This window comes from Meleagris gallopavo, chromosome 24 (genome assembly GCF_905368555.1).
Source record: "Meleagris gallopavo chromosome 24, MGAL_WU_HG_1.1, whole genome shotgun sequence".
Classification (NCBI taxonomy): Eukaryota; Metazoa; Chordata; class Aves; order Galliformes; family Phasianidae; genus Meleagris; species Meleagris gallopavo.
This window is the reverse complement of record NC_139427.1, coordinates 2,482,022-2,496,483: the sequence shown is the minus strand read 5'-3', so window position 1 is coordinate 2,496,483 and position 14,462 is coordinate 2,482,022. Positions and strand designations below refer to the sequence as shown.

Genomic DNA, 14,462 nt, shown 5'->3' with positions numbered 1-14,462 from the left:
TCTTTCTGTCCATGGAATCAGAACATGCTATCTGCAAACCACAGCACCAGCTGGCAAATAGCTCGGAACTGAATTGAAAAATAAAACATTCAGAAGAGGACAAGGTCTTGGCTTCGTTAATTCAGCTGTTGATTTGGTGCTGAAGGTGTTGCTGTGGCACAGAGGTAGGAGGAATAGTGTAATAGAAACCTTTTTTCCTTCTTCAGGTTCTGTAGAAAAGAAGCAACAGAGAAGATCCATTCGAACCCGCTCAGAGTCTGAGAAATCCACCGAAGTTGTGCCAAAGAAGAAGATCAAAAAGGAGCAGGTTGGCTTCCTCCATGTAGAGAGTTAAAATATATTGTATTCATAAATGTTGTGGCTTATATTGGTGCCTTTTTATTTTTCTCCATTTTTTTTCCCCATCGGGTTTCGTTTTGGACTATCCTTCATGAAATCCCCTTGTCAATACCATTGCTGTGACTCTGCTACTGGCATCTTCACAGTATCAGTCAGGCTATGGAAAATGGGAACTCAATGATGCAAGACTCCTAACGAACCTGCCATGTTTTCTTTGAGATTTCTGTTACGAGCAAAATGATTTTGTTTCAGTAACTTCTCTTTGATGGAATTACCACCAGGTTCCTTCCTTTTGCTCTCGATTTAGCTGCTGGTTTGTATTGAGGTTTTGTTTTTCAGATGAAGTTAGACTGATTAATCTGACCACTTTTGAAAATGGACTCTGGGAATGATTTAATAGTCAGACTTCTGTGTTGGCAGACGTCAGCAGAACAGTTCTTCTGGGATATACTTTCTCCCCCCTTAACTAGATCTAACATGTACAGGGCATTCCTTTAATCTGGATGTCAGACAGACAAATGTTGTTGCTTTAAAACAAACAAACAAACAAAATTCTGCGTGAAAATGAATAGGAAAGTTCAGTGAATGGACATAATGTTAAAAACGGAATACTTCTTAACAAGTTTGTCAAAGTTGTTGGTTCTTTTCCTTACGTGGTCACTTTTCACTCTCCGCTTTCCTCTTGAAACCAGAGAATTCTATGTGAAATGTTTCATAGGATAGTTTTTTCCAGTGAGGATTTCTTAAAAGGGGTGATTGGGCTACAGATTTTATATGGGAAGGGGGAACATTTGGGGGTTTTTAGCTCTTTTTATTCTAATTTATTCTTTGCCCTTTACACCTTGTTTTGCACTTCATTCATTCAGAGGTTGAAGGCAGACCAGACCTTTTTTTTTTTTCATGTTTTTCTTTTGGTGCCACAGCATTTACACCTGTGCTCAGCAGAAGAGTGTTCTAACTCTGGAAAACTGCAGAAAGAAACTTGAAAGCAACAGAAATGTTGGGTGTGAAGCACCCAACGTTCCTTTCAGCCTCTTGTCTGGGGGTGTTGCAGCCTCCGTGTTTTCATATGTTATTTCACATTTATAAGTGTTTCTTAATTTAACAAAGGTTTAAGAACCAACAATATGAATTTCATGGATCCCAGTTAGCTTTGCTTGTTTATATTACTTAGCTAACTAAGACTATGAACATTAAAGTGCTTTTCTCAGGAAAAGTGTGTGACTAAAAATTAAACACAGATGCACTGTAATGCGCGTAACCTTGAATGTATTAAGTTATATTAAAAAAGAAATAATAATTACTCCTTACAATTATGCAACAATATTTGTTACCCAAAGTCAAGTTTTCTTGCAACTGATTCCCAAATTAGTCTGCAACGACTTGGTATAAAGTTATAACTGGAACGAGTACAATTAATGGGAAAAACAAAATGTTAATGCTACTGTTACAGTGACTAGTGGAGAAATAAAAGTGATTGTTTAGATTTTATATTTGTATTATGAAATGTATCCTATACAAATCCTTCTATTGTATGTTTTTACCTATTGTACAACAAAATAAAATATTTTTTAAAAAAATTATAGAATAATCCTTAAATATTTACTAAATGTGTTTCTACATGCATATGTAACCACATTGTAAAGCAGTAACTTGTAACCCTTAACCTTAAAAGCAGGATTTAAGGCAACGACTTTCCTCTCTCTAATTATTATCCCTTCACCAAATTCTCATGTTACATGTACATTGGCAGAGCAGATTCTAAACGTGCCCTACTGATAGAGGATCAAGAGCCTGAAGTACTTTTGCAAGACTGTAAACTTGGTCTGCTTAGGTGTGTACTGACATTGAGTTTCCAGCTGTATAGAGCTCTGCAATGCTCTGTGCCAAGTCCATACCCCCATCCCTGTGGCCTTGCAGCACTCTATACAGGGAAGGTCCGTGTTCCCAGGAGCCTGGAGTGCATGCTTGGTGGATGTGCCTTAAGTGGCGATACCTTAAGTGTCTCGCTAACCTGAGTGTCATGCCTGTTAAGGTAAACTTGTGCTTACACAGGTGTGGGGTTGTACAGAGCAATCAGGGTTGGCTGCCACACTGAACCCCGCTCCTGCCTGCTGGACACGGCTGAAGTTTTCTGTCGTCTTCATGCAGAAAGGGAGCGACTGGAAAGGACCTTGCTAGCAAACACGTGGCTGCCTTGTCTCCTGGTACTCAGCGTAGGCAGCTAGGATTAAATCCAACAGGACAAGAAGGCTTGCACTGAGGAGGGGATGGCAGACTGCACATGAGTTCAGAGATGCTAACTGCTTAAACTTTAATGTTTTCTTTTTAATACTAGGGGAAAAAATTCCTTTGTTTTTAACTATGGATTTTCCTATTCAAACAGGTTGAAATGGTTCCACTGGCAGCAGTGAAGACAGGCCTGCAGAAAGGTGAGTCACACACTTAAACTTCACTGAAAATTCCTGGCTCTTCATCACATTTTGGCAGTGCTTTTCATCCTGTGTGAGCTCCAGAGGTCTTGAAGCTTTCTAGTGATGAACGTGGCTTGGTTTGGTCGATTGGTTTGTTTGGCTTTGCATTGCTGGTTGGAAGGTAGTTATGTTGTTCATGTGCTGTAAGCACTTAGTATGATTATGAGATGATGCTTTTGCTTAGCCCTATTTTAAAGATGAATGATGAAGAGATAATCTCCTAAGGGCTTATCCTCTGTTACACACAACTTATAGCTTCCTCTGCTATGTCAGCATATCCAGAAGATTGTTACGAGGACTTCCTAAAGTGATGTCCAGTTAATTAGGTCTTTACAGAGGATTAAACTAGTATCAAAGTTGCAAGCTGAGAATTAAAAATAGCAAATAGAGTCCATTTTCAGGTTGTCTCATTTTCATTTTCCTTTGCTGAGAAAAGAAAACGAAGAAACAAACACTAAGACTAATTTTAGCATGTTGTGTTAAGGTGCCAGCGAGATTTCAGATTCTTGTAAACCTTTAAAGAAGAGGAGTCGAGCCTCAACTGATGTGGAACTGACGAGCTCAGCTTACAGAGATGCTTCTGACTCTGATTCAAGAGGACTCAATGATTTACAGGTAAAGGCATATTGTTTCTCACAGATGTGTCCGATCAATATCTCAGTCTCTTCAGCTGCCTGTTGCTAATTATGAGAACTGTATTTCCTTCAAGTTCTGCCTTTTATTGTCTAAAAAGTAAAACACAAGCTTTTTAAAATTACCTTTTATTTCTAAACCTGCACCTGACATCATCTGGCAGAACAAATTGGTCACTGACTCCTTTTGCTCTCTGAAAAGTCGTTGGATTCCTTGGGAGTTGTGGGATGCCAGTATGAAACAAAGAGGTTTCTGGAAAGAGTGAAATAGACGAATTTTTTTTCTCGTCCAGGTGAAAGATGTGTCAGAAAGGCAGCGTTTCTTGTGTCATTGCAGTGAAGTCCAACAACTTTTCAAAGATGTTTGAACCTCTTGATGTGCTGAATAATCTTTTAATCAGTGGTGATGTAAATATTGTTTTTCACAGTGTGATTGTCCTTTGAAAGTGTCTTGTTTGAGTGCCTTGGACTTTCCCTCTTTGTAGGGTAGTTTTGGAAAGCGTTCGGACAGCCCATCAGCTGCTGTCGATGCTGATGCTTCTGATGTGCAGTCAGTGGATTCCAGCTTATCCAGGAGAGGAACTGGAACAAATAAAAAAGACACCGTTTGTCAGGTAAATGATGGCACTGTAGAAAGAACTGTTAAGATGCTTTGGCTGTTCCTTTTAGTTTGAGGTGATGAACTTAGCAAATCATACTAGTTTGCTTTAACCATATCTTAAAATATTAAGGCTTCCAGGACTCTGTGATCTGAAAATAGTTCCTAGGAGAGCTTATGGATTAGGAATATTAAGGAGGAACTCGTCTTTTTATTTAAGTGTGAGAGAACTAGGACTCCAAGTGGATCCTGTAGAACTTCTTCTATTTTGGAGAGATTCACACTGTTATAAGAGAAAGCTGCCGTAAATTCTGGGATTGTCTTCAGCCCATAGATTTTGTCAAGTCTGCTGTGGGATGTAAAGCAATTCTCCTGACTTATTGTATCTCTGTTTAAGATCTGTGAGAGCTCTGGTGAGTCACTGGTGTCCTGTGAGGGCGAGTGCTGCAGCACCTTTCATATGGAGTGTCTGGGCCTGAAGGCGATGCCGGAGGAGAAGTTCTTCTGCACAGAGTGTAAAAATGGTGAGTGTGTTCCCATGGCTGAGAAATGGGCAACATTTCCTGCTCTGTCCTGATCAGAACAAGTAGGGTTTACTTACAGAACCTTCAAAGTTTGGTCTGTTCTGTTACTTTTCTCAACCTCTGAGGCCAGATTTTCACTTTCCACATAGCAAGTACCTTGCTATGGGAGAGAAAGGGTGACAAACTGTTAAGAGTACTCAGCATAAAGCAGTTCAGGTTAATAGTAGTTCAGTAGAGCCTGTGAATTATAGCAGCAAACAAACAGCTGCATTGATCAGAGCAGCGAAGTTCTGTTCGTTTCAGGACGTTGTTTTTTTTAACAGCATCTGTATCCTGAAGTACTGACGCTTACATTTGGGCTTTTTTATTCCTTCTTTTACAAGGAGAACACACGTGCTTTTCTTGCAAGCTTCCTGGCAAAGATGTGAAGCGCTGCTCTGTCAGCGCGTGCGGTAAATTCTACCACGAGGCGTGCGTGCGCAAGTTTGCCACAGCTCTGTTTGAATCACGAGGATTTCGGTGCCCTCAGCATTGCTGCTCTGCCTGCTCCGTGGATAAGGACATCCATAAAGCAAGCAAAGGTGAGAGCAGAGCTGACTCTGACCGGCAGGAGAAACGTCAGATGCGTCACCGCAATCAGTCTGACTCCCAGTAACGCAGCGAGGAAGAAGGGCTTCGTTCTTAATGAGGTCTTTGAATCTTTGTGGGTGGGAAAGCAGCTAGCAGCCTGAGACCATTGGTCTGAGCGCACCTGGATCTGCAGTGCTGACCTTGTCTTCTGTTGCTGAGTTTAATGTAAGCTGAGGGTTAGTGGCACGAGGCTGAGGAGTTCATTTTTTTCTGAAGACGGTTGGGAGTGGCTGCTAGAACAATTCAGGGAACAAAGAATCCTTGTAGAAATCAACTAAAATAATTAAGCAAAAAAGCGAACTCTAGAATGTTTCAACCATGTGTTTTTTTCCCAACAGGGTTCTGAAGTGAAAGCTAACTTTTGTGAAACTTTTTCCAAGATGTAAATGTCTGTAATCTAGCTCTCCACGTGGAATAAAAGTCAGTCCTGCGTCTGTCTGTGCTATCTTGTACCGTATCTCGACTCCAGGGTGACATGGTGCATTTTTTTTTGCATTTATATTAAACAGGTCGCATGGTGAGATGTTTCAGATGTCCCATTGCCTATCACTCAGGAGATGGCTGTATTGCTGCAGGAAGCTTATTTGTGTCATCCCACATTCTCATCTGTAGTAACCATTCCAAAAGGAATCACTCCTCATCAGCTGTAAATGTAGGCTTTTGTTTCGTTTGTGCAAGAGGTGAGCACAACTGTTTTTTCCTCCCTCTGTTTTATAGTTCTTCTGTCGTCATTTGTGCAGTTGAATGATAAAAATGATGTGAAGGAAACATCTCTTAGGGCTGTGAGGGGTTTTAATGCTTTCTGTGATTTTTGGTGTAGTCAGCTGTTCATGTTAAGCTTCAAATGCTATTTTGGTCCCTCACTCAGAAGGCGTGCTTCTGTTGCCAGAAGAAAATAGATGCTGAGCCCCCAGTTCTAGTCACTGCAAGCTGAGAATGAACACTTATTATTCACTGTCTGTTAAGCAGAAGGGGGATTCTTTCACCACTCACAAATATAAGCAAGTGTTTAAGACTGGGGGTGAGGATTTACTCATGAGCTAGAAAAAAAAAATCATTTTAAATTCAAAGTACCATCATGTTTGAGAACTTTGAAAAGAAAGCATTTTCAATACCATGTAAACAAGCTCCATGCTAGGATTTTCCATGTGTCCATATTTTTTTTTTCCTTTTTTTTTCTTTCCATTTTTTTAAGTTTCTGGCTCTCCTGTCACTTGTGTCGTTCCAAACAGCAAGCTGCTAACTTACAGCAACACCAGTTACTCAAGCAATGCAGAAACATTGTTTTCTCTGGTGAAAGGCTGAGGCTACAAGAGCAAACTCACTGGGTGGGTTGGGTTGAGTTCTGTCTAATCGTATGTGGTGAGCATAGGGACATAAGGACAGCATCTGTGAGAGAAGAACTGCTCAGAAGGAAATGGGGAGCTGAACAAGCTAGAAATAGGCATCTGTGTGAGAATTTCACTAATTTTAGTTGATGTTAGGAGGAGATACTCTGTGTTTAGATGCAAAACATGAGCGAGGTGGGAAAATGCATCATTAAAACTTATTCATCATGAGGTACTTAAAGAAAACATTCAAGTCTTCTTATTCACCTTCCTGAAATATCCTTCATTAAAGCACTTCATAGTTCATGTAACTGCATGTAGGTCATCCTTGCTTGAGGAGTTGTTCTGAGGCTGTGTTTTGCAGGCAGGCAGACACCATTCTGATCTCACCACTTTTTTAGGTACCGCAATTCCAAAACTTCTTTTCGGCACTCAGCTCTGTGCCCCTCTCTCAGGGGAAGGAGTTGGTGGTTATCTTGGTGGCTCATCCTCCACGCTTCTTTGGATCTCAGCTGTGACACTTCCCGGAATTATTGGTTGAATGCTTCTGACCTGTACCTCTGGCTTTCTGACCTACGCTGCCTGACTTGGAGCAGTGTGGGTAAACTCTTCTTAGTGGAGGAAGACAGAAAAAAAGCATGCAGGCATCATTTGAAATCAAGGCATTTAGCAGAGCAGGGTGCTCGACTGCTCCAAAATGTCTGATTTGGCAGCTGTGGGGAGGCTGTTAGTGCAATTCTTACCTAAACACAGTGGGTGTAGGGCAGAATTTTCATCCATTCTTTCTCCTCTGCTGCTTGCAGGGTCACTGAGCCCTCCTGTTACTTTTTTTAATTCTAAACCAATTCTAAAGGCAAAATGCTTCCATAGCTAAGATCTTGGCTTTCTAGGATGTGGGATGGTGAATTCTGCAGCTACGGGGCCATGTGGAGGGTTTGTGTTCTTCCAGTCTGTAGCCCCAGCTGCTGGTATTGCCTTAGAAGCAGTGGCTGCCATCACCCAGCTCTTCACATCAGCTTGCTTTTGCTCATTTGGGAGGGTGGTTTGCACAGGATGACACAGGGTTGCTTTTCTTGTGCTTTCCTGGAGATGCACAGATGTAAAAGCACTGTTGAAGTTCCAGTTAGGAGAAGCTTATTCACCGTAGGTTTTTCCAGTTACAACTGAATTTAGTCTCTCTGACATATAACCTCTTTCTTAGTGAAGAAGCTTTGTCAGACTTTTCTTTTTCTTCATTTTCTCTTTTTTTCATTCACACGTATGTGCATTATAGGTGTTCATTTGCTTTATTTTATTTTCTCCTTTACGGAATCATGGGTAGTTTCATTGCAACTCATCTCTTTCTGTTTGTTTCGTATAGGGCTGGTAGTGCAGGATCATTCAGACCCCCTGTTCAGTTCATATGCCTATAAATCCCACTACCTACTGAATGAATCAAATCGTGCTGAGTTGATGAAATTACCTATGATTCCTCCTCCTTCGTCAGCTTCCAAAAAGAAATGTGAGAAAGGTAACCAAAATAGTTTCTTTCTCTTTAATTTACTTTTGCTTTTTCTATTATTTCTCTATCTTTAAATCAAACAAGATATGTCTGCTTGTCAAGCATCACTTACTGCTTTTCAGTAAATTTCACTCATTGATTATTGTGAGCGTGTGTTCATGTCGTTGGCAATTTTTTTTATTATTATTATTACAAAAGGGCTTAAAATAATTGCTGTCTCTAAATTCTCTTTGGAAGAGGCTAAATCGTTTTGTATCTGGCCTAGATTACTCCACTGTCAGGAAGCTGTTCACACAGCTATAGGAAGAAGAGGCAAACAGAGCTTGGTACCATTGCAGTTCAGTGCTTACCTCGATGGCGTGCAGAACAACAACTTCTTAAATTGGTTTTATATACAGAAGAAGAGGGGAAGTCTCTTTCAGATCTTGTAGGTAGGCTAAGCCAAGCCCAAGGGAATGGAGGATTTTTCAGGTGGAGCATTGCTGGGGGTTGTTGCCATTCCAGAGGAGATGCAGAGGGGAAGGCGCTGAGGTCGTGCTGTGTTTGTGTGTGTTGCAGTCCTTGGGCTGTTCCTCTCCTGCTGCTGCTCCTGGCACTGCTGCTGTGCTGGGCAGGAGTGGCAGGAGGGGCTGCACCTCCAGCAGAGGGGTTTTGTCCTGTGGAGAAAACTGCAGGGTTTATTGCCAGGAGAGAGAGCTCATTTCATGCTGGCGTGGGAGGTGCTGGAGTGTCTCAGGATACCTTATGGGGAGATACACGTTGTCTCTGTAAAATACTCAGATGTTATATTTTATTCCCCACAGAAATGGTGCCCAATTAACCATTCTAAAGTTAGGTTATTATCAGTGTTGCTAGACTGATGGCTTTCAGTAGTTTCTGTAAGTCCTGAAAACAAAAATTATTTTGAGCCCTCTGCTTAGCTTGAGCAATACCTTACTAATGCATCCTGAGAGCAATTTTTTTTCTTGCTTAGCATTGAAAGATTTGTTTGATTTTTTTTTTTTTGCTTGATTTTTGCATCTCCTGGCATTTTACCGTGTTGGATAATGATTTACACTGGGGCTGTATTTCCTCTGAGATAACATTTGCTAAAATTACTTGAAGGTGAAGTTTGACTTTGGGGGAAACTCTGGAAAACCCACGTAGTTGGAATTTGCTGTCCGTAGCAGAGGAAATACAGTATTGGTTGTGTGATTTATTTGTTTAAGGAATGCTTATTGCAACATTCAACAATCAATTAACGTAACGACAAATTGGAAAGTCTATAGGTGGACAAGATTTTCTGGTACGTGTTCTGGAACTTCTTTTTCCATACTGTGATTGAAAATTCCTTCAAAAAGATCTTCAGTATCTCCCAGATTTCTGGTCCCTGGGACACAAACGTTTGATGATTTTCTTTCTGCTCTTTAAATGCATATATATACACATGTATATATACATATGTATATATTGTAGTATTTTATATAAATATATATGTGTGTTTTACTGAGACTCATTGCGTGAGCTGCTCTGGTTGCTGAGGATGGCTTAGAGATGTGCTGTGGCTCTCCATGTGTAATGCATCTGCCCACACATTTGTCCAAAGAAATGGAAACTTGTGCAGGTTAACCACGCTGCACTGAGAGTTCCTTTGCACCCAGAAGGAACTTTTGGGATAAGGACAACATCTGTGGTGCCACTGCATTATGTAATTGAATTCACGTTACTCAAAACACTTAATTGTTTTCTGAAATAGATTGGTAATGAGAACTCCTTTCTGTGATGCCACTACTACAGAAAAGCATTGATCGACCTATAGGCTGTGGGATTGGGTTTTTGTAATGCACACTAACTGATTGCTAAGGGATTCAGTCATAACAATGTTGAATGAGAAAGTATTTCTTAGAATTCGGTTTTTTGTCACCGTTAAAGCTTTGACCATCACCAAAGACATTAAAGTTAATGGCTCTGCTTCCATCTGCAGTGCTTCCTTCGAGTGTTGCTTCTGTTGCCAACTTTGCTCACCTTGAAAAAGCATTTGCTTTGTAGCTTATGGCTGATGCAATTAAGAGCCACGATTTGCACACTGGAGAAGTGCACTGCAGCTTTTTTTTTTTTTAAATCCAGCATTGTAAGTTTGACTTGATCCCTTTCTTTTGGCATATTTTCGCTGTGAGGCAAGCAAAGGTTGAGAATATATGACTAAAAATTGATATCAATTGCTGTGCACAAGAGGAGGCAAATCCTTACTTCTATAAACCAGACAGGGTTTCTTTGTTTAAAGGTGGAAAACTGTTGTGCTGTGAGTCCTGCCCAGCTTCCTTTCACCCTGAGTGTCTCAACATAGACATGCCTGAAGGATGTTGGAATTGCAATGACTGTAAAGCTGGCAAGAAGCTTCGTTACAAGCAGATTGTTTGGGTCAAGCTTGGAAATTACAGGCATGTTTCCCATTTTGTTCTTTTCTTGTTGTTTTGTTTTAATGTCCTGTGCAATTACAGGAGGGTGACTCAAAGTAGCTCAGTCTTGGAAAGCAAGAACTTGAAATATAACGATTGATTTATTTCATTTCAGGCGTCAGTGTTTCTCTTCAAATTGAGTTCTCCTGCTTTTCCAGGCACTGAAGGATACTTACTTCACTTGCATTGGCTCTGTAAAATGCAATAGCAGTATGGAAAACCAGGGACTGCCTTACAGAGCCATGATGTCTTAGCTTGTGTTTACTCTGTCACCTGCAAGAATAAAAGCATTTGTAGGTGGTCTTAAAAATCCATTCTTAGGTCATCTTCTCACAAGACTTCTCCAAAATGTGGAGCAAGAACTTGAATAACAAAGGGCTTCTGCTGTTTTGTGTGGCACTTGGCAATGTTGCCAAAAGGAGCCTTGGTTCTGTAAGGGAGATCATTTCTTTGGGAAAGAAGTGGCTTTTATTTCTCCAATGAGCAAAGCAAGCTTGGAGGCTTAGGCTGTGGTTCCCAGAACTTACGTGCATCCTTTCTTTGTGCTTCCAGGTGGTGGCCAGCAGAGATCTGCAATCCCAGGTCTGTGCCTCTCAACATACAGGGCCTCAAACATGATATCGGGGACTTCCCAGTATTTTTCTTTGGTTCACATGACTACTATTGGGTACACCAGGGCAGAGTTTTCCCTTATGTTGAAGGAGATAAAAGCTTTGCTGAGGGGCAAACTAGTATTAACAAGACCTTCAAGAAAGGTAAAATCAAACAAAGTTTATAGTGGTTTATGACAAAAATTCCACGTGTTTGTGTCTCCATCACCACTTAACCTGCATGGGAGTATTATGTGACTGGTGTTCTGTGTTCACACATAAAGCTGCAAACATTGTGTAGATCCCTTAACTGCAGATAAAAAGCATTTAAGTGCCTGCTCATTGTGTATTGCTGTGGGCAGGTTCACTTCTTTCACAGTCTGGAAAATGTGAAGGTGGTGCTTGGGCTCAGCTGCATGGGATCATTGTTCAATATCTCAGTTTCTGCTGAAAAGTATCTGATAAAGATAGATTCATGATGTACTGCAATAACTCATTTTAACTTTCTGGATTTTTTTTGTATATGTATTTCTGTTCTTAGCTTAAAGAAAAAGTTTGTATTTGATTAACAGCAGCTGGTGTTAATTGCTCCCTATTTTGAACTCCCTCCCTTGAACAGCACTTGAAGAAGCAGCAAAGCGTTTCCAGGAGCTGAAAGCACAAAGAGAAAGCAAAGAAGCATTAGAAATTGAAAGAAATTCAAGGAAACCTCCACCATATAAACACATTAAAGTGAGTTGGCTTCTTTCTTTTTCTTTTTTCTGTTTATGAGTAAGCTAATTGCACGCTTGCAACAATTTCAGCTTAAGGAGATGCACGAGAATCATTCTGCTGTTCAGTTCAGGAATCTTTTGTTCTCTTATGGCACCAAAAAACATTCTTTTAGCAGAGTATCAGTCCAAGTTAACAGGTGAAGATCAGCTCTACTTAAGGTAGAGCTTTGCTGCTTGCAAGCTGCTCTCATCCCTCTTAGTTACCTGCTGGCTGTTTTTGACCACTCAGCCTACTTAAGAGCTGTGGAGTCTGATTCTTGCCAGCAGTTTTGGACATGTCAGGCTTTGTATTTTTCATATGAAGTTTTTAATTTTACTGCACAGAAATCCTGTACTTGGAAAAAGTTGTTCAGAATCTTTGTGCGTTGTCCTCAGCTTTTATTCTTCTTGTCCTCTGTTCTGCAGTCCAACAAGGTAATAGGGAAGGTTCAGATTCAGGTGGCTGACCTGTCAGAAATCCCCCGCTGTAACTGCAAGCCATCTGATGAGAACCCGTGTGGTCTGGAGTCAGAATGTCTGAACAGGATGCTGCAGTATGAGTGCCACCCCCAGGTGTGCCCAGCAGGAGAGAGGTGTCAGAACCAGTGCTTCACCAAAAGGCTCTACCCTGATGCTGAAATCATCAAAACCGATCGACGTGGATGGGGTCTCAGGACAAAAAGGAACATTAAAAAGGTAGAATTCAAGTGAACAAAAGCTGAGGTAGCCATCGGTGTGGTCTTAAGTGAGAGCGCTGCAACTTAAGGAAACACACACAGAAGTTTCACTGCTCCCAAGTGAAATATTTCAAGTGTTTAAAAGACACTTGTAACTTGTGTGGGTGCAGCACTAATGGTGAAATCTGTTCAGCTGTTTTGACAGAGTTGTCATAAACTTGATATTTACTCCCAGAACAAAAGTGAGTTGCAGGTGACTGAATTCAGATTCCATGGGTGGAGGGGATGAGGTCACTGTCTCGTGTTTCTAGGAGGAAAAAATCTGTTTTCTCAGTGACTGCTGGGCAAAAGGGAGAGCTCAGTCTGGAGAAGTAGTCCGAATAATGATTTCTTTCTGTAAATAACACCAATGAAGATGATGAAGCCGTAGGGATTTGGCACAATAAGTCACCTTACACGTGGTTTTATTTTTGGTTTCTTTGCCTTTTCAGGGTGAATTTGTGAATGAATACGTTGGGGAGCTAATTGATGAAGAAGAGTGCAGACTGCGAATTAAACGTGCCCATGAAAACAGTGTAACCAATTTTTATATGTTAACAGTTACAAAGGTGAATACTATGATTTCATTCAATAAAAGCTGTTTATGGCTGAAACTATTTTAATTTCATGAGCCCTTTTCTGTAGGACTGGCTTTGGAAAACTTCCCTGTTCTTACTAATTTGAGCTAGAATATTTTTTTTCCCTTCTTAGCATGTAGTTACTTGTCAGCAGGAAACTTTTTTTGCTGTAAGTACTAAACATAATCTGTGCTATTTCTCTGCCTTTTCATTTGAAGGATCGGATAATAGATGCTGGTCCAAAGGGGAATTATTCTCGCTTTATGAACCATAGTTGTAATCCAAACTGTGAAACACAGAAATGGACAGTGAATGGTGACATCAGAGTTGGGCTGTTTGCTCTTTGTGACATTCCTGCAGGTAAGAGGGATAGCTCTGTTTTGTGTATGCACTGCTGTTAAAATCCAAAGCTTCTAACTTTCACCCAGTTTTCTTTGTGGAAACTGCTTAATCCAAGTGACGTTTATCAGAACTTGGTCACTTGTTGAGGTAAAATGTTACTGTTGCAAACCTGTCTTCCTCAGTGTCAGACAAATTGTTCTTCTTTACATTTTAGGAATGGAGTTAACATTTAATTATAATTTGGATTGCCTTGGGAATGGTAGGACTGAGTGTCACTGCGGAGCAGAAAACTGCAGTGGTTTCCTAGGAGTGCGTCCAAAGGTATGTGGGTGGAAATTGGATCTGTTTTCCTCCCTTGAAAGTCTCCAGAGATTTTAGTTATGAACTGTAGTACTGCCATTTCCGAGTTAAAGTTAATTTACTAACTGGTTACCTCAAATTCATGTGGATGTGCATTCCTGACTTCCGTAGCTTAAAAGCTTTTTTGAGCAAATTTAACGTGAGCGTAATTCCCACCAATAACAGCCAAAGGTGATTAAATTAATTTTCATGCGAGGGGTTTATAAAGTGACTGCTGTTATCTTGGTAATTGCTAGACAGCATTTGCAACAGCAAATGAAGAGAAGGTGAAGAATGCAAAATTAAAGCAGAAGAAGCGGAAAATAAAAACGGAACAGAAGCAGATGCACGAAGACAACTGTTTCCAGTGTGGAGATGGGGGAGAACTTGTCATGTGTGATAAAAAGGACTGTCCCAAAGCTTACCACCTCCTATGCCTTAACCTGACTCAACCACCTTTTGGTAAGAGCATTCCTGTCACTTGCTTTTCCTTTCTGCAGTGAGACAGTGCTGGAGCTGAATTGTGGCATCTGTTTACATGAAGCACAGCTGTTTTTGCAGTGCTGTGTGGCTTTAGAAATCTATCAGGTAGCAGTGTCCCCTGCAACAGGAACCTGTGGAGAGAGGAAGCATTGTAATGTTATTTAACTTGATGCTTCTGTTCCTTGGATCAACTTTCCT

The 14,462-nt window shown here is 40.8% G+C and overlaps 1 protein-coding gene across 5 annotated transcripts in view; it reads left to right on the top strand.

The window, feature by feature from the left end:
• Positions 1–14,462, top strand: part of NSD3 (nuclear receptor binding SET domain protein 3) — a 34,431-nt gene that overhangs the window by 14,586 nt on the left and 5,383 nt on the right. For 4 of the 5 annotated variants that reach the window (XM_085242934.1, XM_085242936.1, XM_085242935.1 and 1 more), the window contains 16 exons: positions 207–307; positions 2,726–2,771; positions 3,298–3,428; positions 3,931–4,059; positions 4,441–4,567; positions 4,951–5,148; positions 5,707–5,877; positions 7,886–8,035; positions 10,290–10,446; positions 11,017–11,219; positions 11,674–11,786; positions 12,233–12,502; positions 12,975–13,091; positions 13,319–13,460; positions 13,657–13,763; positions 14,039–14,243. In XM_085242934.1, coding sequence (XP_085099060.1) covers positions 207–307; positions 2,726–2,771; positions 3,298–3,428; positions 3,931–4,059; positions 4,441–4,567; positions 4,951–5,148; positions 5,707–5,877; positions 7,886–8,035; positions 10,290–10,446; positions 11,017–11,219; positions 11,674–11,786; positions 12,233–12,502; positions 12,975–13,091; positions 13,319–13,460; positions 13,657–13,763; positions 14,039–14,243 — 2,367 coding nt within the window. The remainder of the gene's footprint in view (positions 1–206; positions 308–2,725; positions 2,772–3,297; positions 3,429–3,930; positions 4,060–4,440; positions 4,568–4,950; positions 5,149–5,706; positions 5,878–7,885; positions 8,036–10,289; positions 10,447–11,016; positions 11,220–11,673; positions 11,787–12,232; positions 12,503–12,974; positions 13,092–13,318; positions 13,461–13,656; positions 13,764–14,038; positions 14,244–14,462) is intronic. The other variant, XM_085242937.1, reaches the window with a different exon arrangement.